Source organism: Galendromus occidentalis, unplaced genomic scaffold, assembly GCF_000255335.2.
Source record: "Galendromus occidentalis unplaced genomic scaffold, Mocc_1.1 scf7180000077524, whole genome shotgun sequence".
Lineage (NCBI taxonomy): Eukaryota > Metazoa > Arthropoda > Arachnida > Mesostigmata > Phytoseiidae > Galendromus > Galendromus occidentalis.
This window is the reverse complement of record NW_003805512.1, coordinates 253,101-276,783: the sequence shown is the minus strand read 5'-3', so window position 1 is coordinate 276,783 and position 23,683 is coordinate 253,101. Positions and strand designations below refer to the sequence as shown.

At 51.7% G+C, this 23,683-nt stretch overlaps 2 protein-coding genes across 2 annotated transcripts; one reads left to right on the top strand and one right to left on the bottom strand.

Moving 5' to 3' along the window:
• Window positions 1-259: 259 nt before the first annotated feature.
• LOC100904291 (uncharacterized) lies at window positions 260-2,854 on the bottom strand. The gene is made up of 8 exons (XM_003747663.2): window positions 2,670-2,854; window positions 2,506-2,586; window positions 2,188-2,421; window positions 1,809-2,009; window positions 1,486-1,647; window positions 976-1,236; window positions 543-813; window positions 260-435 (listed from the first exon to the last, which is right to left on the bottom strand). The coding sequence occupies exons 1-8, from the start codon at window positions 2,754-2,756 to the stop codon at window positions 260-262; spliced, it is 1,473 nt and encodes a 490-aa protein (XP_003747711.1). The 5' UTR covers window positions 2,757-2,854.
• Window positions 2,855-3,508: 654 nt separating this feature from the next.
• LOC100904150 (kinesin-like protein KIF13A) lies at window positions 3,509-23,573 on the top strand. Its single transcript, XM_029112657.1, has 14 exons — window positions 3,509-3,964; window positions 15,290-15,381; window positions 15,728-15,884; window positions 16,105-16,320; window positions 16,734-16,948; window positions 17,065-19,352; window positions 19,697-20,149; window positions 20,567-20,947; window positions 21,121-21,725; window positions 21,885-22,150; window positions 22,480-22,666; window positions 23,032-23,097; window positions 23,252-23,407; window positions 23,506-23,573. The coding sequence occupies exons 1-14, from the start codon at window positions 3,913-3,915 to the stop codon at window positions 23,571-23,573; spliced, it is 5,202 nt and encodes a 1,733-aa protein (XP_028968490.1). The 5' UTR covers window positions 3,509-3,912.
• The last annotated feature ends 110 nt before the right edge of the window (window positions 23,574-23,683 follow it).

Genomic DNA, 23,683 nt, shown 5'->3' with positions numbered 1-23,683 from the left:
TGAGAATGACTAAGAATCGATGTTGCACGGGAGTCGCTTTTCCGGGAGAACCTGTTCTCGGCTTTCCAGGAATTAGAACGATTCTAGAACTTTCTGAACGCCCGGGATCAAACGTCTCACGGCCAGATATACACAGCCAAGTCACCTCCACCACTGTTCCTCGAGGCAACTCGGCGCCCCGGTTTCGGATACAGACTTTTCACACGCATATATACATAGTCTACTGATTCCACACACTATATCCCTGTCAGGGATGAACTCAAACTTTGGGTTTGCGCATGTACTGGTATAAGTGCGGATATTCGTTCCGGACGACTTGGTTGTTGAGGGGTAGTCGCTCCACCTGTTTCTTGATGGCTGCCCGAATGTTCTTATCCCTCGCGGGTCTATCGCCGGCGAGCAACAGCGCGCAGATGCGGTTTATGATGCCGGGACCTGGAATGAGAGGTCGACCGATCGGGCATGAAGGGTGCTCTTGGGACGATCGAGTGTCTCGAAAAGAAATCGCCTTGGAATAGGAAATTCTCAAGTCGGATCCTCACCCTCTGATTTCTCGCATAGACACAAAAACAGATCGTTCGGTATGGAACAATCGCCCAAATCCTCCAGGAACTTGACGATTTCGAGCTGCTCCCCGTAGGTAATCGCGTGCTTGATAATCTCCATGACTCTATCCATGATGAGGTTGTGAATCGATTCCTCCTCTGCTGAGCAGGAGCCATAACGGGAATTGCGATGAAGCTCTTTGAATGCGCCCAAGATGTCCTTCACCATCCGAGTACCGGGCAATGAAGCGCGGAAAATCAAATCAATCTGAAAAATGATGGATGATCGTTTTTAGATGAAAGAAACGACTTTCCCGTCGATGTTCTCACAAACGAGAGCATTGACGATTGCAAATGTATTGAGCATTGCCGAATGCGACGATCGCGCATGCCACGGGATACACCGAGGAAAACTGCGTCTGCCACTCACAATCTCTCTTAGTTCGCCAATAACACGAGGAGACAACACGTCCAAGTGACTGAGGAAAACCAAACTCAGCGCGTAAGCAGAGAAACGACGTTTCGTTTCGGTGTCCTTATTCCCCGAGGAAAAGTCCGCCAGATATTTGATCGCTCCGATGGCTGACTCCGGACAATATTGTAGCTTCTGAATGATTTTGGCGAGAGGACGGCCGTGCGTCCAGAGCAAGTCACGGCGAGATTTGAAGATGTGGTCAAGGATCATTTTCACCTGCGAGCGAATCTGTCAGCAAAGGAGAGCCTCACATGTGTCTCTTCGATTCTTCACGCGACGATCGAGAATCTGATTCTATTATAATTGAGTCCGTCGGGGTTCGATACATTGAACGGAAATTATCGAGACGGCGGTTTCTTGAGAGCAGGCACCTTCGAGGAAAAAGAAGATTCACGGTTGATCTTCATTGCTTGCATCGCTCGTCAGCTTCTTGTTAGTCAAGCTCAGCCTCAACGAGAAGCCTACCTGATGAATAAGGTCTCGTCGTTTGACATCCACTCGGTGGACGTTTTCCAGGAGATCCAAGGCATTCCTGAAGCCCACAGGCACAGACTCACTGGTTGATTCCAGCACCTTCGCATCATCCGGAATTCTAAGATGATCCAGGCGCACACTGTGGTTCTCCGACTGTGGACGAGGAACGCAGAAAAAATGAGGCCGATGAAAAGCCCAATCGGGAAAACTGGTAGACGCGGAGCGGAAAGAGTTGGAGGGTCGAAATGAGAGTTCTATCTTGGAGTGACTCTCCGCGGAAGAAGAATGTGACCCATGTGGGAAGTTGGACTCACCTCGAGTACTTCTATGAGAGAAGCGAATCGCACAGGATACTCGGGTATTTTGTTCACGAGAAAGAGAACATCGTCAGGGTGCAGTGGATGGGTCAACGCAAGTCGCATCGATCTTATCAAGGATTTGAGAATCTTCTCGCTGACATCGAAGAGCTTCGCTTTTTGACAACTGCAGAAAGCGACATAGGCACTACCCTGAGTCTGTGAAATAAGGAAAATTCTCTTAGATTACGCCCGGGGTGATTTTACTCTCTTGACTGATCCCTTTGAGGCTCCCGATCAACCATTTAGGCATGACACAACTCCGAAGGAGAATCCGATCGACTGTTCCAAGGAATGAGTACCATCTCGCTCAAATCATCATATCACGAACACTCACTTTCTGGCCCCGGATCGGTATTGTGTCTATGAAGAAACTGTAGATCTCGGCTATACTACTATCATGGAAGCCTACGCCTTGTACGGCAGATTCGTAGACTCCATATAAGATCGCATCGTGTTCCTCGGGTGGTATTCCTGGCCATTCTGTGATGAATTTATTGAGGTCGTCCTCCGTGAAAGGTTCGACCGAAGGCGCCTCCGAAACGATAGGCGAATCGTTTTCGAGTGTCGACTGTGGATATAATCAGACTTCAGACGGCCACTTTTCTCCATGAACATTGGACAATTCTATGGAACTCGAATGCGATCGGCATACTGTAGATGGAATCGTGAGCGGGGACGGCGAATGGCGTTCAGCGGCTTCGTTTTCCGTGCTCTCCACGCGAATTTTCTTCCCCTAAGAGTCAGGCAGAATGATAGCTCATAAAGCAATTCAGCTTTCCTACTCCCAGGCGGGAAGGTTCGATTCGAATCTCTCACCTCAGCGGCGATTTCCGGTGAGGGTTCCCGTCGTCTCTTCTCGAGGATCTTCAACGCGTTGGCCGGCTGGTATTTAGGTCGAGGCATGTTCAAAAATCGGTCGCATCGAGTCGGCCAAGCGCAACCAATATCTCACTCGGTATGTTTTCCGACTCAGCCCGCCAACAGCGATATTGACAAGTTCCTTGTTTATATTTTCCTTCCTCTTTCGCGGACGACATTCGGGACCGTCCGTCATCCCTCTCCCTCGGACTCCCCTCCGGGAGAGGAGGTTCGCTCACGGCGGGCGAATTCGAAAAAACTCCCGCCGAATCTGCACCGAAGCAGCCTGGCTTTCTTCGAACGCCTCAATCTCGAGCGGGAGATCCCGAGCTGGGAACCTATCGTTGCTTCTGGACCTGAGTTGCCGAGTTCTGAGGACCGCCTCGGAATCAGCGGCCTCCATTATCTGACCGGGATGAACTACTCCTCCGAATCAAGTCTTGCCAGAGCGGACCCCGGACTCGTGGACTTATCTTTGAAGAGTCCTCAGCTCGAGCGCACTTGTCCTCCGACTCATGGAATTGATGATCTCCGAATCTGGAGGCTCGTGGTCCTCGAGTGAGACCGGTCTCGGGCACTGCTGAAGCTTCCGTAGCGGCGAGTTGCCTCTTAGGAGCGGCAGCAGCGGCAGAAATCCTGGCGGCGCAGCGGCAGCAGCAGCGGCAGCGCCGACACGACGACGACGACCACCGCATGCGGAGTGGAGTGGAGAAACAGTGAGGCAAGGGCTGTCTCGTTGCCCTCACTCAGAAGGGACATGTGTGCCAAGATGGCCGCCAGAACTTTCGGACTACTTAGGGGGTAAAGAAGTGTGTTTTGTTTTTGTCTATCGTCAACGAACCTCTACCGTCAGCTCCAGCTCGACAAGAGCAGCCCGCGTTCAGGAATATGTGTCTCATCGACGTCAGATAGCCGACCAGCGTTCGAATACTATGCAGTTCATCAACGGGACTGGTTGGGATGAGCTACGAGCACCAGCGACGGATCCCACAGCCTACGACGAGTGCTGGAGACGATCGCTCGGACTCGTCGTCGCCGAGCTTGTTGACGTCGTCGTGTTCGTTCTGTAGAGTGAGTGTGTGACTGTGTTGCCTCGAATCGGCAGACAAGTCGACGGCTGGAAAACTCGTCGTCGTTGTCGTCGTCGCCGCAACACTACTTGCTCAATCGTTCGAGTAGCTGTTGCAGGACACGGATCAACATGTGTGACAAGGTGAAGGTGGCCGTCAGAGTGCGGCCACTCAATCGCAGAGGTGAGTGGTGGCCTAGCCACGCGATTTGCACGTACGTAATTCTGTCAACCCGGAAGTTCCCCGATTGATTGAAAGCTCCGACTCTCGAGGGAACGCAGGCGACGACGATCAGGAAAGGCAGGTGCTCGATCACCACTGGTAGGAAACCACAACCACCATCGATACCGACGACGATAGCAAATCACGAACTGTTCCGCTTGAATCGTATCCTCCGGTTCAAGGTTGCTGCCAGCAGAACTAGAAAAAAATCAACAGCTGCTTTGTTGTTCAACTTGGCATGTCATGGATTTTCGGCGAGATAGAGCGCTGCTCGCTTCCAGCGGCAGACTCGACACCGACGGCGATCGTTGTGACGTCGCGGTTGACGATCTGCGCACAGCTGTTCGTGCGGCGATTCTTTCTGAGTGTTTCTACCGGGCAATCGTCGCCGGCTGTAGAAAATGCGCGCCGAATATTTCAGCTGACGGAGCTCGCGACGGTCTGTGCTTGAAACTCGTCTATTTGATGAACGACCGTATCGAACATGCAACCGTGAACCTCTACCGCTAGTCACTCGCCCCGTTAGAACGTCGTCGTCGCCGACACCGCCTATCCGGCCGGCTGGCTGCTTTCTCGGCATTTTACCGAGCCATGAGTCCACCTTAGTCAGTCATCGGAACGAACGCTGAATTCCCGGAGTTACTTCCGTCAAAGCCGGCTATGAAAGCATCCAACAAACAGTTCAAAAGCAGCGTCTTTAAATGCGGAGTCAGACCGTAGCAAAAAAAAAACCTGTCTAACGCAACTCAACGTAAACCCCTCGTGGCGACCGCTACTAGTCGTGTGTCGTCTAGTTGCGTTCGGGCCCTCAATGATGTGCCCCCGGCGTCCTTGCCCCACTTGATGGAGGCCAGAACGGGATCTGTGGCGAGGCATGCCGATTCACCCCATTCGTTCGTGGATGAGCGCTCGCGCACTCTCGTAGCCATCCATCTGGCCGAAGGGAGCGGTGGCGAGACTCCTCAAGTCCCTTAATGCAGAGACCGCCGCAGGCGCTCGAGAATCTCAAATGGGGAGTCGACTTGGAAAATGAACAGGCAGACTTGGTAGAGCCACTCATTCCGGATATTTAACATATTTAACATCCGGACAAGTCCTTTTTCGCGTGTTCTTTTTTCGCTGCCTGACGTCAAGAACAAGTGGCATCCGCCGACGGCTCTTACGACAGGTTTCTTTCTTCTGTCGCTTTTCCGATTGGAAAGTTGAGGAGGCGGCAGCAGTAGCAATCGTGGTGGTGACGACGCCATTGACGGCCGCAGTCAGTAGTCGGTGGCATGGGCGGTCTCTCGGACCGTCGGAGGGTGCTCAGTGGTCGGAGAGCGCATTTCTCAGCCTCAGAACTTCGGAGAAGTATCCCGCAGATCGCGGTGGTCCGCAAGAAGTTCCCCAAGTTTCACCAGAACTTTCGACAGCAGTGGGCCTTGGGCGCCTTGAGGTTTTTAGGTCAACAGAATATTTTATTCTTGGAATTTGCCTCGGCAAGCAAGCAAGCCAGCAGCCAGTCAGTCAGTCATTCGGTCGGACAGACGAGAAACGCAAGGGAGCGCGCTGGCCACTCCGGTCGACCGCTAAGTGCCGTTATGGCTGCATTGGCATTGGTTCGTTGGTGCCCGACCAACGACGAGAGGCTTCTTTCTAGAAATTTTTAGAATGCTAACACTGACTTGAGCAGCGATAGGACAGGCGGTCTGCGATTGTCATTCCGACCCCCGCTTCGTTCCGGTGGACAATCACTGTCAACAAAAATTCCGCGCGTCCAGACCCGCGGAACACCAGAGGTGTCAACGAAAGAGAATCTCTCCGAGAAAGTGCAGTGGAGAACATTCGCTCGGTTAGAATTCCTGACCCTCCCGGTCCCGAGGAATGCCTTCAGCGAATCATTGCCATATGTCTGCCCCGTCTCCTGGGTAGTTTCAAAGAGTGTGAGTGAATACCCCTGATCTGACTGGAGCAGGAATTGTGAGACCAGGCCGAGAAATTTCTCGAGACAATCTTTGCCGTGGATTTTGTCACCCAGGTTCACCTGCAGCTGTTGTTCTTGCTGACGATGATTTCATTCATTTTGACCGGATTCGTGGAAGATTGCCCCCATCAAATGGACATCGCGAGCGGGTTGTTTGTGCCGGGGCTGACGATTTTGTTTCAAAGACTCGCTATTTCGAGCACCTTCGCCGTCGAATGTTCACGGAAATAATATAGCTCCGTGGACGTCATTTATTCGTCTCCGTGGCACAGCGCAATATGCGTAAAACGATCATCGGATTTCAGATTGACGCTGGGTCGGCTCTGAGATACGAAGGACTCGTTCCCTGTTTTGTTTCTCCGACTCGGGTTCACGAAGACCGTATTCTTCGCAGATCAGTGTACCTGGTGTTTCCTTCTCTTTGCACAATCAATGATAGATCCTTGAGGGCGACTCCGTCAGCTGGGGAACCCCTTGTGTGAAGCAGACGGCTGTTCAGACATCTCCAAGACCAGACCATCTTCTAAAAGTTGATGAGAGTTATTGAATATTCTCAAGGCGAAGACCTTCCCTTTGGCAACCGCCGATAGATAGCTCCTGAACGTGCGACAGCGCGGGTTGCGAGATGCGTGATTGGTATCAGAACGATTTCGGAGCATCCTTACGGAGCTCTTGCGGACGCTCACTCTTCCAGATCCTGATTCACTTTGAAAATTATTCCGATCACCGCCAGTATGGTGGTCGGAGCCTCCTCGAGACGCTTCGTCGTACTCGTTCGATGCTCATCATCGAAATCAAAACTATGTGAGGTTATACTGATTTGCTCGAGGACGACAGATGCGGGCTTCTTGGAGACAGCAGCTCGTCAGTCTGGAGACCGGCGCTGGATCCTTGAACTGTTTGACTGATTTCGTCGGAGCTCATCAATAGCGATCCAGCCTATTCCCACTGAGGGAGGGAAGCTCAATCAATAACTACGGAAGCGATCCGTATGAAATAGAATATTTTATGTCCTCCTCCTCCGTTTTTCTTGCCGAATTATCGACCTAGCTGACCCGCGGGAAGGTCTGCAGCGCTCCCTTCGTCCACCGAAATGAAGCTTCCGATGAACTTTTGACGCTATGCGAAAAAAAAAACAGAAAAATAAATTTAGTTCTCTGTCGGGCTATTTTTGTACGTTGCTGGAGAAAAACTTCCAACGAGAGCCCGAATCCCATCTCGAGGAACGACGAATTATCCTGGAAGATTTTCCCGCCGGTTTCTTCTCAGTTCGACTCTGTGACGTAAGTCGGTAGACGTTCCGTGAGTTATCGTTTTCCTCGTGTTGCGGTCTCCCGTCATCCAGCGAGCTATACACGGGGAACCGATAGCCCCGGAACCGTACATTGAATTTTTATTGTTATTCCCGGTTCGGCGGCCGGCCCCATCCAGTTTTGGCTCGTATCGATCGCGAGGGAAGCATTTTCATCGCTGATTCCCAAATCTTGTGAGTCGTACTTTCGGTTCCGGAATGGTTCTCGTCGGTCAAGCATACAGATATGCTGACTGCGTTCACAGTGAGGCTGTTCGCTATCGGTAAAGGTTCTCGATCGGACGCGAAGTACACACACACCCACACGCTCACATACAGACGCACATGAACTACGGCTGGTAATAGCAGGTGTGTTTGAAGGTCTCCCTTTTCGCTTGTTGCTTCGATGTTTGACTTTCCTGGGCTTGAATGTACTACCGTTCCGTAGCGCAGTCCAAGTTCACATGTAATTATCAATTGTCATTCAAAATCAGGGACTAGGCCACGGACGCTGAAAGGGTGGTATAGCACCTCGTGTGCTTCAATAGACTTCAACTTCTGCTTCAATGTCGAAGCTTCTCAACTTGGTTTTCCTGTCCGAAATGCTAAGCTTCTCTTCCCAGCGTAGGCCGTTCTCGTTTTTTGTGGGCGAAGCTTTCTTTCTGATTGTCCATCCGCTCAAATCAAAATCTCGTACATTCATGCAATCGAATCGTGCAGGAGTCCGATTCAGATCGAGAGCTGCGTTTCGTGGTTTTAGCGCGTCTTTGTGGCTGCTGCTCCTCCTCCTCCTCCTCTCGACAGCGAGTTTTTCCGACGGAAAAGCCCGAATGTACTTCGTCGAACTTTTGTTTGTCTAAGCGTAAAAACATTTGTCGATACAACACGGGGATGTGAACAATGTTACTCTGTTCCTAAGACCACGGATGTAGAACGGAGTCGGGGTGAAAACGCGTTGGAACGCGAACGGAAGACCCGATTCACTGCTGAAAACGACAACAACGCCGAGGATGATTACAGTTGCGACGACTACAACGCCGACGACGTTGGCTTCAACGACGGCGCTGTCCACGACCGAGTCTCTATCATCAGCGGAAAGCAATGTTGCCTCGCGTCGCTTTCTAAGATTTTCAAGCTGCTGAAACCGCCCCGCTCAAGCTGCTTGCGTGGCAAGCTGAGGCACGGACTGACTGAATGACTGACTGAGTCGGGGAGCGCCTTTCGCATCTTCGTGGATTACCGACGAAAACCACAGCTGATGATTCTGAACGGAAATTGAAATTGCGAAATACCCATCGACTATATCTGAGTATGAATGATGCTCCCAACTGGATCAGAGTAGAGACGATGATTTCGTGGAGGCGTGAGCCGGATCGTCCCCGAGCAGGGATCTTCCTGCTTGATATCGTCTCATCGTTCCCTTTCCAAGTTCGCACCGAAGAGGAAACTTCCCTGACTGGGTTTCTCGGGCATCTGTGAGAATGAACGAGATAAAGTTCAGTGGTTGTGAATAGGTGAGCTGTCCAGGACAAAGAGCGCTTTCCCAGCCGTCTGGCTAAAACAAACGTCATCGAGAGGATCGGACAGGCGACCAAGGGTCAGGGAGCGGGTCCACTCAGAATCAGGGAGGGAAATTCGGTAGGGGCTCCCGTATCGAGCCCTGTGGTGACTGAGATTGTTTGATTCGCTGCGTCATCGCGGCGCCGGCAGGGACTGCACCATGACACAGAGACAGCTGACTTGTAAACAAGCGCGTCCTGTGAGATCAACAAGTCTGACTTCAAAGCAGATTCTCCCGGATCGGGTGAAAGTGAATAAATAATCTTTCAGCTAGCTCCAATGTCTCTGCGTCGTCAGACAGCTGGACTCTCCTAATACATTCCTGCTCTTTCCAAAAACACTGACTCGAGGCTTCCTTGTGAGTCGGAGCTGGGGACCTTGCTCCGTGATGCTTTCCAATCATTCGGTCGCTTTTCGTCTCCCGACTCTGGTGGTGTCCCCCCATGATAATGTCTTTGCGATCGTCTGGCTCTCGAATAGAGTGAATTGCGACCATCATCCGACGCACAATGTCAAGGCTGCGAGAAATCCGGCTGGTCAGCTGTAATCGACGGTGAGCACCGATCTTGGCCGAGGTTGCCCATGGTGTTGGCAGCTATCACCATCTCGTTTCGGGGGGTGGAACGATCTAAAGGACTCTCCAGTATCGTCGGAAGTCGAAGACGTCAGTGTAGTGAGCGACTTTCCTCATAACTATTGCCTGTCCATCGTCACAGTGCTCAACGGAGCGTCTGTGAACTGAATTTGCGCCGATTGCAAACAAACGAATATCCCGAATATTTCGAAACGGAAAATCCTGTCCTGTTCCGATCCAAAGCGCTGCGAGTTTTTGCTGAGTACTTTTGAAACTTTTCGGAGAAAAAAGAGGGAACGCGTTTCAGGAGGAAGCGGAGCCATTTGTCACTCCTCTTTTTTCCGTTCAGTCCGAGACTTATCTGGAAAATGCTTCCTGGGCATCACAGCATTCTATCTGCTCTTACGGACAGCTCATTTTCTTCCACCTGCGTCTGATGTTTTTTGCGCTTTAGAGCTTTTTTCGTCCCAGGTTCTCGCCCTCACTTGCATCGAGCGAACTGCTCGAGGCTTCACGCAGTTTCTTGCCCTTCGAGCGAAGTATTTGAAGATGAATATAATCCCATCGACTTCTTCACCGTTTCTCCGATCGTCGGGTTTCTCTCGACTGCGTTACGATCTCCGAAGAGTGGTCGGACGACCTTTTCTCGCTCATGCGTCGTCTTCTCAAGCTTCAACTCGGAGTCATGACGATGAAACGATTCGGGTCGGGGACATCCAATAACCATCGATGCTAGTTTTCCTCAGTGGATAATTTCGGAAGCGGACGTCCCAATTCGGGCTTGCAGATCCATTCCCACTTCAAGAATCATTCGATTAGACAATGGTGCCGACTGCTCGAAAATTCAAGAACATCAAGGGATTGTTCGAAGAAGGAAGAAGTTTTGAGCCATTGTGCCATAGATCCGATCGACGTTTTCCGCTACGGCTCCGCAATGATGATCCGTCGTGTATCAGGAATATGACGCAATCAGCTGCATCAGGCCAGCTTTCGAGAAAAATTCACCCACTGAGCCTTGGACCACACCGATCTCGAAGTACTCCCCATTAATCAGCCCTCGATATATGATTCGTTCTCAAGCGGTCAAAGGCTATATCCAGTTTCGAGGCATTGTTCTCAAATCATTTCCGCTTAGTCAGCACGCTTCCCGATGCTTACATTGTTCTCCTTTGCGTCAGAAAGTCCTGTAGGGACTGCGTGACGTATCGCGACCTTTCGGCGAACTTCTGATTCATGCTCCAAGCCTTCGATGCTCGCGGAGAGCGCTTGAGAGTGCGTAGTCAAAACGAGTGCTTCACGCCGAGGCGTACCATCGAGAAGTGAGGAAACTCGCCATTGGCAACTCTGGATCGATGGGAGGGGAAAACTCCCAAAGGACCTGACGACATCCGAGAAATCAACAAGATTTAGGATCAATCTGAGCGGAACAAATCGCCTCAAACTTCAACTAGAATTCGAAGTTGAGTTTCGCGATTCGAAGGCAGGAGAGGAGTGCTTCGAAATCGCTCCCGTCAGCCAAGCACGAAGCAGGAAAGCTGCCGAGTATTTCCAGCGGCGGGAGAGTTGCGTGTCGAGTAAATTGAAGCGAACGCTGCTCATCCCGGCAATTAGCTTTTACGTTCCGAGACGACACGGCATCCTTCGGCAAGCGAGTGGAACGTTCGCACTCGGTGTATCTAGGATACGCTCGGCTATTTTTAGCCTACCGGTGGATCAGACGAAATGTCAGCTGCGGTTCGTTCTATTGTACGTATGAACTGATAAGAGCACGCTCGTGCGCCTTTCGCGAGGTGCTCGTGCGCGGCGGATCTTGAGCGTCATTTCCTATTCCGTGTGCCAAAGAGCTCGATAGTGCTCGGGGAGCGACCGCAAAATGGCTCGTCCGCGAGCGAGTGCGCTCTGCTCGTTTCGTCCTTGAGGTCCCATCACGCGGTGGCTCGCGCGCAGAGTGGGGTGTTGATGATTCAGAAGAGCTGTTCGGAGGCCGAGCGAATTAAATCGCCTGACTCTTGATTTCTCATCGCTAATTCAGAGCCGGCCCCATCGTCCGCAGACTTTTTCACTGCGCACTCGGGTCGGAGTATGAGAATTCTCCATTGGGATATCGCGCTGATTTTCTGCTAACAGAATATTCTGCTCCGTCTCCAAGGTGCGAAAGTGATATCAGGGATGAATTCACCCGGAATAATCATCGGCAATGTTATGCAATAACGAGCTGCTCTGCCGAAAGGCTTCTGAATCTGTAGAAGCCGAATATCCGGGGAGTCTCGTCAATCGAGCCGTGGTTTGGGTCCTGAAGAATGATCGGGAGCTCTCACCTTCCAGAGAATCTGTCTCAGTCGCCGATCTCGCGAGCTCTGAGCCAGATGAGTCTTCATACAAGCGACTCAATCTTAAACATGAGAGCAATCTCCCGATTATTCGGCTTCTTGTCGCTTCGGCGGAGCGTCTAGCGAAGTTGAGCTTTACAAGACCCTATCGAGAGATCGAGATGATTCTGTCGTTTGCTTTGTTGGTTTGATGGTAAGAGATTTCCACTTGAGTCCGCCGCTCCGAATCAGTGACATCGTTCTCATGATTATCTGCTCGCTGAGACGTTCCTTCCCGCTCCTCTATGAACTAGTTCATGGATCACTCAGCCTTCCCTCGGTCTGGGGAATTTTCGCGCCGAACGACTAGAAAAATGAACTAGAACACGGGGGAACACGGTGCTTGATCAAATAGGAATGTAGTTTGCTCCTCACAGAAAGGGTGTGGCGAACCTGCAAACAACCGACGATCGCACAGCCACACTATCGGAAATTGCGAAAACACGGCATTGCTCATAACAAAATCCCTTGATTTTAATATGATCACGTCGCACGTTTGGCGACGAGCTCCGACCCAGTGGAGCCAGGGCTCCGGAGAATCGACCAAGCTTCCGGAATATGCGCATGGGAACTCTCACGATTCTCTCTGGCATGGAACCGAGTAAGAATCCCCTCTCCCCTCGATGAGGATGGTTCGCTCGAAGCTACGAAAAATCCGGTTGGAGCCGAGAATTCTCATGCATAGAATATTTTTACGCGCCGTCATCGATTCATTGCTTCGATATCGTCTCTCGTCGGATACAAGTCAAGTCGGCGACCGTGGTATGAGCGGAGCAATGTTGTTTGAGTCGGTGGTTTTGCGCTCGTCATGCGAAACCGTTGTTACAGTTTCAAGGAATGGGAGCTTTACCCGCCGACCAGCAGCCGGGCCGCTCAAGCTGCCGAAGCAATGGGGGCAGGAACAGGAACGCGCCGACTAATTCAGAATTCTCGTTGAGTCCGCGACTGCAGCTTCAGTGAACCTAGAAGTCGAAGAGCTTCGCTGGCAACGGTGTCTTTGAACGCCAACGCTTCGAGGAATCCGCGAAATCCGCGACTGTAAGCTCTGCGTTAAGCTTGCGTTCTTGAGATGCCTTGACGCGGAATTCCATCGCCGCCGCTGGAACTAGTTCTCTGGTCGTTATAACTATCTTCTGGGGATCAGAAAGTCATTGAAGCAGATTCTACTGTGAGAAACGTGCAATTAGTTAGTGCGAAAAAAGTTTGTCCCTGGTAAACTTAGGCACTTGATCACTCTGATTCTCCTGAGGATTTTTTCTTCTGTACCGGTAGCCGCTCACTTCCGAGTTTTGGAATGAGAAACTGATGGACGGTTTTCTGGAGTTTGGGAAAAGGGTGTCTTTCGCTCAGTCGTTGACGCCATCCTTCGCCTTCGGCTTGTTTTAGAACTAGCTCAATATTTTGCAGAACGGACCCTCCGCTGTCAAATGAGGCGGATGTTGTTTTCTTCCTTCCCGATAAGAAAAGGACACTTTCGATCCGACCTCTTGTAGGGCGCGGTGCTCAACAAGGCCGATCGTATGGAAATTCGTCGACACGCAGAATGGAAGTTGTTTATGCTGGTCATGCTCCGGATGTTTGGTCCGAGATCGTATCCTTACTCCGATGTGTATCACCTTTCGCTCAAGCCAGGGGTCCCGAATGGGTATCTCGAAGCGTGGGTCGATGCCGCCCGGCTTCAATTGATCGTCGGTTCTGATACATGAATAAACGATCGCTCACAGCCCGGGGTCTCGACTCGAGCGATGGATCGTCCAGCCGGTGGAAAATTGAATAATGTTTCGGCGTGGTCCCTCCTGGGCTCTGAGGCATCGAAATCGGGGGACGGCATGGAATTATAAACACTCAACGCAGCCGAACAGGGGAAACACTTCAAGCGAATTCTCCCCAGCGCAATATAAGCGCTCCCGTGAATGCCTCCATTCATCCCTTTACTCACGTGCTCATTCATTTCGTTCCTCCACTACCACATTAGCTGTGAGCTCGTTCAGCTGCGAGTCTTGTTCGCTTGCTTGCTCGCTACCTCGCTCCGCTTCTGGAAGCCTTTGGCTCTAGTATCTTCGAAAGCGATACGCTCCAGAGCTGCTGCTACCGCCGCCGCCGTCGCCGACAGCTGATCCCGCGTCGTTGAGGCGAAGTGGGTCACAGATCTGACTGACGGTATTTTACCGCACTAGGGGGTGTTTGACGACGATTGTAGCACCAGAGTCCCGCTAACCATGTCGCCATTCGACGGTAGTTTGCGCCGAAGCGACTTTATCCCATTCGGAGCAATCTTCCTATGGTCGAGCCCCTTGATGTAGAGTGCGCGCTCCGAGTCTCCCCCTCATGCGAGTATCACGGAGAGCTTCAAGCTGAAACCCACGGGGAGCCTTGCCCTGAACGGGCGATACATGAGTGAAAGCTTGAAGTGTTCCAAAGCCTGAGAGTCACGAGTCTTGAGGGAAGTCGTCTCGATTATGACATCGTCGCGTCGTGGCGCAAGAACGGCGTTCTTCTCTCGAGAACGTCGTTTGTTGTCGAATAAAACTGTCACAGCTAACGGATCTGGAAGAAAGTCGAACGGGAGGAAAAGGAAGTTTCCATTGAATCGCTTCGAGTGATGGGATGTAGCGTCCGTGCCCCGGCTGTGCCAGCTGATGCAGCTGGAGCTGGCTCTGGTCGCTTCTCCCGAATAGAAGCACAGCGTCAAAAGAACTTTGGCCTTGATCTTCATCGGGCTATTGTTCTTTGATGTGGACGTCAACATTGCGAAAACGGGAGAGCGGTACCGATTCCGAAGTGCAAACCCATATTCATCGCCATCCAAGGGTTATTTGGAAATTCCGAGGAGTTTCTCTATTCTGCTCCCGCTTCTCCGGCTTCTCGTAGTGGCAAGGCCTAAGTGGACTTCCACCGACCGGTATTGGATGTTTTATTTTTCTCCGGTCGGCTATTACATCGAGCGTCTCCCGTGCGGGTTCTATGCGGCGGCCTGCCTCCGACAATTCGACATGTTAAGGAAGATAGCCCTCCCAGGAAACAGCAATGATCTACGAACAACAAACGTGAACGACGTCTACGATGGTGGCAGCAGTGGCCTCTCTCGGAACCTTCGTAGAGAAGAAAACGTCTACGGCGCCGCTCGAAGGGAGGGGATCGTACGTTTTACGTACGTACGATGCGGTCGCGGACGCCCTGAGCCACTTTGAAAGCCATTTATCGGATCAGCCCGAGGAAAAATTACGTTCGGTTTGACAGCGCGAGAAACACCCTCATTCCGATCGCCATATTCCGCTTCGAGATCCTCGAATCGGAGAAAAGCTCACTGTCGATCGAGCTTGCACGGATGTCGCACACAGAAATTGAGACGAGAAAAACTGTTGGAAATGAGGAAAACACCAAGCACCTACTCCATTCCATCCCCTCCTTTCCCCGCCCGATCAATTTTATGAACCGCCGAGTTTCTCCCGAATCCAGGTGGACTCACAGCTTTTGAGAAGTCTTTCCGCCGAGGCATCGTCACTTAGAGCGTTTTTCTTCTTTCCAGAGCAAAGTCTCGGGACAAAATGTGTGGTCGAAATGGAACAGGGTCAGACCATCCTGTACAAGAGCTCCGCGACGAACCATCAGCAGCCAAAGGTTTGTGTCATTCTCGGAATCGATCATGAGTCCACCGAGTGAGTCTCGATTTCGAGCGAGTCTGCCTCCAGCCCTCTGAGCGGAAGCGGGTCGTTTCCGAATGGACCTGTGGCCGACTATAGCTGATAGAGCCTGAGCTGTTGTTGCTATACCCGACGCCTGTAAAAAGCCCCCGGATCAATTTCTTTGGCCGAAGTGGACAGGCGGATCACGGAAGCTGTCGAGCGCTCCATTAGAGCATGAGAATTCTTGTTTTCTCCATGATCCTCCCTCGCTCCCCCTAGATATCGGCGGATTATGGGATTGTCGTCGAATGGCCGTCCATGTGTCTCCTTGTTTTTTCCAGACCTTCGCGTTCGATCATTGCTTCTGGTCTTACAATCCGGACGATTCTCACTTCGCATCACAAAAGGATGTTTACCACGATATCGGAACCGCCCTGCTCGACAACGCCATCGAGGGCTACAATGCGTGTATATTCGCCTACGGCCAAACTGGTTCCGGTAAGTTCCTCGTCGACCCGGATCGCGCGTACATTCATTCATCACCGGTTTTTTTTTCACCCCTTTTTGTTGACTGATTCTCTGACGTGCGACTTGCAAACGGATAGCTGAGTAGTTCGAATCAGGCAGCCGGTTCTCTCCTGCGGGAAATCGGGACGGAGCTCTCGCCTCCGGTGTACTTTAGATCATAGTCAACTGATCGCCGTATTCGATCATCCAGGGAAATCCTACACGATGATGGGCTGCAAAGACGATAAAGGATTGATTCCTCGCTTGTGCGACGATCTCTTCGAAAGAATAGCCAGCAACGATGACTCGAACGTCAGCTATAAGGTCGAAGTTTCCTATATGGAAATCTATAACGAAAAAGTCCATGATCTTCTCGACATCAGCGGCAGCAAACAGCAGCTTCGAGTTAGGGAGCACAACATCATGGGTGAGTTCCACATGGGGTCGGATCGGCTAAGCTGCGGATCTACTCCTGGCTTCGAATTTTTTTATGCCTCGACTCGAGGACATATCGCACGAAACGAGCCCACCGAGAGAAATAACTGCGGCTCGATAAGTGCCGTCGTTGTAATTCGATGAAATACGTGATCAGAATAACATCCTGGTCAAGGATGTTCTTCGATTCGATTCGACGAAGACTCCCGAGCTGAGCCGAGACGTGGGTTTGAGGATGCTCGGCTCCGACCCGCAGGTCTCAACTTGTTCCATTTCGGGAATGTCGGAGGAGCGAACGATGTCTTTTGTAATTAATGAGCCACGTCCCTTCCCCCTATGGGTATTGATCACGAATATCCACGTATTCCATGAAGGCCTTGTCTCAACGGATTTTTTCCCCGCCAGGAACCTATGTCGAGAATCTTTCCAAACACGCCGTTACCTCATACGATCAGATCAACGAGCTCATGGCTCAAGGCAACAAGAGCCGAACGGTAGCCTTTACGAATATGAATGCCGAATCTTCGAGATCGCACGCTGTTTTCAACATCACGCTTACTTGCACGATAAACGATCCGACGACGAACTCGCAAGGCGAGAAAATGTCGAAAATGAGTCTGGTAAGTCCCTCTCTATCGATCACCTTAGCAATCCCTACCTGGAACTTATCGTTTCGATCCCGATCACGTTCCCGGATAGCGAGAGTCGGATTTCAAGACGTGCGCCATGTTTTCAGGTCGATTTGGCCGGCTCTGAACGAGCGACGAAGACGGGGGCCGTGGGTGATCGTTTGAAGGAAGGCTCAAACATCAACAAATCCTTGACGACCTTGGGAATGGTCATCTCGAAATTAGCCGAGGGCAAAACGTCCAGCCAATTCATCCCGTACCGAGACTCGGTCTTGACGTGGCTCCTCAAGGATAAACTCGGAGGCAACTCAAAAACCGTCATGGTCGCGACGATAAGTCCCGCAGCGGACAATTACGAGGAGACGCTGTCCACGCTACGGTACGCCGACCGCGCCAAGAGGATCGTGAACCACGCCGTCGTCAACGAAGACCCCAACGCCAAACTCATCCGACAACTGAAACAGCAGGTCGAGGAGCTGAAGGCCCGACTGATGCAAGCCCAGAGCGCGGATGTGTCGGCTCGGCTCGAGGAGAGCGAATCGTTGATGAAAGAAATATCCCAACCGTGGGAGGAGAAAGTCAAACACACCGAGCAGGTCCACATCCAGCGGCAGCAGGCGCTCGAGAAAATGGGAATATCGGTCGAAGCCGACGGTATCAAGGTCGAGAGCGACAAATTCTATCTGGTCAACCTGAACGCCGATCCCTCGCTCAACGAAATGCTCCTCTTCAACATCAAGAAAGAACGAACGCTCGTGGGACGGCCCGAGCTCGAGCGACCGAACGTCCAGCCGGACATCCACCTATTCGGTATCGGTATCCAGAACGAACACTGTAGTCTGCTCATCGAGAACGGTGAGGAGCTCTGGATCGAACCGATCGATGGTGCGCGAACCTGTGTCAACGGCGTGGTGGTCAGCGAGAGACGGTTACTACGGAACGGTGACCGAATTTTCTGGGGAAATCACCACTTCTTCCGCGTCACGTGCCCCCAGAAACAGTTGTCGGCCGAGCAAGTTGCCCAGAAGTCGACTGAGCCGCCCATCGATTATCAATTCGCTCGGGAGGAACTCATGCTCCAGGAACTTTCCAACGATCCCATCCAGACGGCGATCGCCACCCTCGAACGGCAGCACGAAGAAGACAAGAACCTCGCTCTGGAGAAACAACGCCAGATGTACGAGAAGCAACTTCAGATTCTCCGCGAACAGATGTCACCGACAACCCCGTACGCTCCGTACGTGGGTCTGGAACGAGCTGCGCAGGAAAGTTGGGCGAAGGAACGGGATCATCTATTCAAGGTTAGCCTCGCAAAACTTCGCGAACAAACGGCGAGCGCCAACGACCTAGTCCGTGAGGCCAACCTGCTGTCGGAGCAGCTCAATAAGAACACGGTGTTCCGAGTGACGCTGCAAATTCCCGCGGCGAATCTTACGCCCAACCGAAAGAAGAGCGCGTTCGTGTCCGAGCCAGCGATTCTGGTTTCGCGGCCAGGTATGAGTTCGCAGGTCTGGTCGATGGAGAAACTCGAGAACAAACTGATCGACATGCGGGAGCTCTTCAACGAGAGCGGCTCTTCGCTTCCGCCCAACCCCGAGCTGCGCACAGATCTGGATCCGTTTTTTGAGTCCCAGGAAAACCACTCGCTCGTCGGAGTGGCCAACATGTTCCTCGGAGCGGTGTTCCATGATGTCAAGCTGGCTTACCAAGTACCAATCATCAGCCAGCAGGGGGAGGTGGCGGGTCGGCTGCACATGGAGATCTGTCGAACTCAGGGCAGCCTGGATCGCGTGGCCGACTGCTGTTCTTCCTCATCGTCTTCGAACAACGAGCGCTCGACGACCAACTCTTCCAACAACAACAACAATAATTCTTCAGCGCATCCGAACGCGTCTGCCAGCAGCACGACAGCGGTCGCTAACGGAGCCGCCGGCCAGGCCGCATTGGAGACGAGCACGACGTCGGTAGACGGAATGACCGCATCGCAACGCTTTGTCCGCATCCGGGTGACCATCAAGGAGGCCACCGGAATTCCCTCCGCGCTTTGCAACTTTGTCTTCTGCCAGTATTCGTTCTGGGGCAACAACGTAACCGTCGCACCCTTGGACGAAGCCCAGGACGCTCCGGGCGGGGGGACTCACCACAATCCACCGAAGATCCCTCCGTCGACATCATCGTCATCGAATTCATCTTCGTCGTCATCATCATCATCATCCTCATCAGTCATACGCTTCGACCATACCAAGGAATTCGATCTGGCGGTAACCGAGGACTTCGTGGAGTATTGCCTCGAAGGCGCGCTCAGCGTCGAGGTGTTCGGGCACACAAGTTCCGGATTCTCCAGCCAGCCTAAGCAGCACATTGAGACGGAAGAATCGACCAAGCAGATAGTATGGTAAGCTCTGACTCTTTTTTTTTGCGAATTCGAATGTCAATCCATTAGGGAGCCTGAGTTGGCGGAAACTGAGCTTGGACATCGGGCGAGCCGATCTAGCATGCGATGAGCATCGTCACTCGCGCGTACTCTACCGGTCTTCAACTACATACCTATTCATTCATCTATTTCTTTGTCTATTAATTTGTTCTACCGATGATGATTTTATATGCTTGGCCAGTCGATTTTCGTCTTTTCTCCGTATGCCCCACATGGCTGCTTGGCTCTTCCGAGGCTCCGAGGGAGCGTTGATCAGAGTGTAACTTGTGGTGACATGCTATGCGCTCAGCTTCTCACAGCTAAAGCTTTGCTTGCCTCCATTACTATTATTATCACTATTATTTATACGTTTCGACGCTCTTCCAAAGTACCGAGGGTGATTCGTGTCCGTTGGATCACTCCGTCACGACCAGATCGGAGATTTTGATGGAGCTCGGTAATCATGCGGAGCTTGTGGACTCGGAACAAGCACCCGTAGACTCGCCGCCCTCGTCACCGACTCCCCGCTATCCGATGAAGGCGATGAGCGCCCCTAGGCCGATGATCGATTATTCTCAGCGTCCGTCTTCTCCGATGTTCCGAACGTCGTGCGGATCTTCGCCGAACGGGGCCTTCGGTGCGATCATCTTAAATCCTCTCAGAGCTTTGTTCCAAGCCCTAGTACACGGTCCTCTTTGGTTCATAAACCAGGCCGGTCAAGAGGTTGCTAAAGGAGCCCATGAGAGGAAACAGTTCGAGGAAGCGGTTAAATTCGTCAGGTTGGTCACTTCGTCGTGGAAAAAGGAGAACTCACTCTCATTGCCTCTGACCCGATCATAAGGGGCCAGAGGGCACATTCCGAGCACTTCTACTACTGCACCATCTCACCCGATTCACGTCTCACCCGACTCACCCTCTGGAGATCCAAGATGAGCACCCGCTCGATGCATGGCATGATTGGTTTCCACATATGGAAGATCCGAGGTTGATCGCCGGAACAAGCTCGAGCAACGAGTGCACGCGTGATGCATGCGACCCGCGAGTTTCCGCGAAGAAAGAAACTGCACGCGTGAATTATGAGAGCCGCTTGCGGACCCGACTCTCATGAATTCCGGCGCGGCAAAATGTACTCGATCGCTAACATCACCGAAATTCTCAAATTAGGCCATCAACTAATCTAAGCTTATCATCAACAGCAAACAAAACGGTCACCTCGGGGGCAACGGAATATCGCTTGGAGTAGGAAGCGAACACTCACTCGCCGCCCGTTGGTGTGAGTTGAAGCGGAAGTTGGAACTGTGGCTGGAAATCCATGAGCTCAATGAGCAAGGAGAGTACGCTCCGGTGGAAGTCACTCCTCGATCCGACGTGGCCACCGGTGGCGTTTTTCAGCTCCGGCAAGGACAGCAGCGTCGCCTCGTGGTATCCGTCTCGGCGGCGCCGAACTCAGGAACGCTTCCTCTCAGTTGCGAGGCGATAACGCAGGTCTCAATCGGAGGTCTCTGCGCCCGCAAGATTGCGCTCCAAAAACCACTTGATTCCTACCAAGACGACGATCTCAAAACTCTACGGGACAAGTACGTTGCCTATCAACCGTTCTCAATGCACATCAAAATACCTTATGGATGAAATCCTGGAAAAGATGGTTGAAAGAAGAAATCTTTAGAGAAGGAAAAATTGAAATCTCCGGAGAATGGGGGAGCCCCAATGATCCCATCGTTGTCTAACGATGGGTTTGATTCCCTCACAGGTGGGTTGCGGTGTTGGACAAGCGCAAGCAGTACCTCCATCAGCAACTTGTCAAAATGAGCGCCAAGGAAGACAAGAACGAACAGGAAACTGAGCGGGAGCGCCAACTCTTGGAACAATGGATGCGCCTTCAGGAAGAACGTGACGCGGTGTACACCCCGCAGCCCGGCTCCCAAGTTCCGGGTGCGCCTGCCGAAACCGAAACGTCCTTGAGCCTTACCGGAATGGAGCACCACACTCCTGTGCTCTTCCTCGATCTCAGCAACGACGACATGAATTTGCAACCAGCCCAAATCCCCGGCGCCAACTCGATTCTCTGCAAGGAGCTGGGCAGCGCACAATTCCCGCTGCCCATTGTGCGCGGGGAGGACAACCGCGTCGTCGTAGCGTGGGACTCATCGATCCACGATTCACCCCTGCTGAACGCGGCCACTAATCCCCAAGACCGGATTTATTTGATTCTCAAAGCCAAGGTGCGCCTGTCGCATCCGGTGTCTATTGATATCATCCTGAGGAAGCGCTTCGCGATCAATGTTTATAAGAGGCAGACGCTAACCGAGAAGATACGCAAGAGAATCTCCGGATCGCCCAATTTATACCGCTCAGGTAGGTTGGCGCTGATCTCGCTCCAGAATAGTTATCATCGTCAGAAAACGGGCGATGTACCGCCGTATTCTCGACACTGACTCGGAATTTCACAGCAATTGGTCCGGTGTTCAATACTCAGCTGCTTCCAGTCAAGACTTGCATATGCTCTTTTTGCAGGGGTGACGTACGAGATCGTAGGATCCATTCCGAAAGCATGCGAGGACTTAGAGGGTCGCGAAACGTTAGCGCTCATGGCTGCCCAAGGCCTGGACGATGTTGCTGCCGACGGCGAATCGTATATCGAAAAATACACCAAAGTTGTTATTTCTGTCGAATCCATCCTCAATCTCGACAAGCTCCGACAGGATGTAGCCGTCAAAGAACTCCTGCATTCCCAAGGCAGACCGATCCGCAAAACACTCTCGGTCCCCAACATAGCGCAGGTGGGTGATGACCTCGTTTGCAATTTTCTTCTCTGAAGGTTTTCGATGGGGAATACACGGATAAAAAAGCCTCTGCCTCGTGATGACTCGATGATAAACCGCCCATAAATACTATCCATTCATTATGATTCGTGATCCATCGACATCGGAAATTTCCGAAGCATGGATGACGATTGGCAGCTCACAGATGGAATAATAATTGTTATATGTATTTATATGTATATCTATATCTGCATTCCCTGGAATTCATACAGCTCCTTCTCGAAGAGTGAGGGAATCTCTCCAATCTCCCTCCTCATCTGTGGAACTAATGAGATCTCCCCTTGCAGAGCATGTCTTCCAGCATGACATCTTCGATGTTAAAGCAGAACCTTATGTCCTTGTCTATGTACGACGAGTCGACGAGCAATGGAGTTCTTGCCAACGCTTACCAGAACGGCAATGGAACGCTGTCTCATAACTCATCTTATGGAGATGGCCTGGACAAGCTGAAAGACGCCGCCAATGTCATGACCGGTACGTGGATCGCTTGTCTCTACCCTTCGAAATTTTGAATCTCAGCTGCGAACAGTCTCTTGGAGCTAGAACCGACGAGTTCTGCATTCGATGTCTCTCACACGGAAGTTGCGCAGTTCCTATCACAGAGCGAATTTCAACAATTTTCCCCCGGGAATCCATTTCGTCGTTCTATGGTTCCGGGCTCATTCTCCGTCACGAGGTAGTCCGAGGTGGAGACGAGTAGCGGTTGCAACATCCCACCTTGTACACCTCACGCCCCGTACCGTCGTAACGTCGCTTCCCGGGCGACCTGGAGATGGAAACGGACGCATAACTCACAGGAATTTTTCTATGCACGCTGCCTATTCACACCACAATAGGAGCTGCCTGTCGACCAACTTTCCTGAACTTGAATTTTAACCTCAACCACAGACAGTCTTCTCTGAAACGTAAACCAAGGCTTGACCTGATATTATTAGGATTAGCGTCGAGTTATAGCTACCGGCATGAAACTCCATGCAGTATTGGGAACGACTCGAGATTTCTGATCAGGACATTCTACGGACTCATTCTTGATCTCTGACGAACCCCATACGCTTCCAGATTCTCCTGCGACCTCTGCTTTAGTTGCCCAGAAGCTGAAGCCTCTCCGACCGCTGATTGAAGAGAATCTGGAATCGATTTCCATTCTCTCTCAATCTGATCATGAGGATGACGAAACAATGATCCGTCGATCGAACACCTCAGACAGCATCGAGCGTGAGTTTTATAAGCATTATATTTGAGATGTATCATCCGATTGCCAATTGGATGCTGGTGATCGCGGATGCTCACTGAAAGCATTCAAATAATTTCAGCAAAAAGCCTAGTTTCGAGCGGATATGGGTCGCAGGCACTCTCGACGGAAGATTCGCCTACGAGATGAATATCCGAAGGATGCACAAACGACATAGATCCCCGGGAAAAATTCACGGACGAAGCGGATAAACTCGACACACCCAGAAAAGCGGCGCGCACTGAAGCTCTAGCGACCGG